This window comes from Plasmodium gonderi, assembly GCF_002157705.1.
Source record: "Plasmodium gonderi DNA, contig: Pgo-contig_304, whole genome shotgun sequence".
Lineage (NCBI taxonomy): Eukaryota > Apicomplexa > Aconoidasida > Haemosporida > Plasmodiidae > Plasmodium > Plasmodium gonderi.
In genome coordinates this window covers 5351-5707 of record NW_021629210.1, presented here as the reverse complement: position 1 = coordinate 5707, position 357 = coordinate 5351, and the positions used below count along the sequence as shown (strand labels likewise).

General features: G+C 21.3%; 1 protein-coding gene across 1 annotated transcript in view; it reads left to right on the top strand.

Moving 5' to 3' along the window:
- Positions 1–264: 264 nt before the first annotated feature.
- PGO_002670 (variable surface protein) overlaps positions 265–357 on the top strand; it is a gene marked incomplete at both ends in the record, with an annotated part of 1058 nt that continues 965 nt past the window's right edge. Inside the window, one exon of the mRNA XM_028691168.1 lies at positions 265–279. Coding sequence (XP_028546969.1) covers positions 265–279 — 15 coding nt within the window. The remainder of the gene's footprint in view (positions 280–357) is intronic.

Below are 357 nucleotides of genomic sequence, written 5' to 3'. Positions count from 1 at the left end.
ATTTTTTTATTAAATTAATGTACTAATGTTGTCTATATTTATATAATCATAAGAACATATATTATGTGTCACAAAAGATTACTATTACATTTTCGGATGTAGAATAATAAATATTATAACCGGTTCATCAAATTCTTCTAGTATTTCTATAATTACAATAAAGACTAATAAAGAGCTATTTAACACAGTCTATTATCATTTTTATATGTATTCATTACATTATTTTATTTAATTCCTGCAAAATCAATTTTAAACTTATATGAGATGGGGATAATGGACGTATGCATGAATTACTAAAACACTAATTAGAATATTTTAATACACGTATGTTCTATTTTCGACAAATACAAAAAAAAA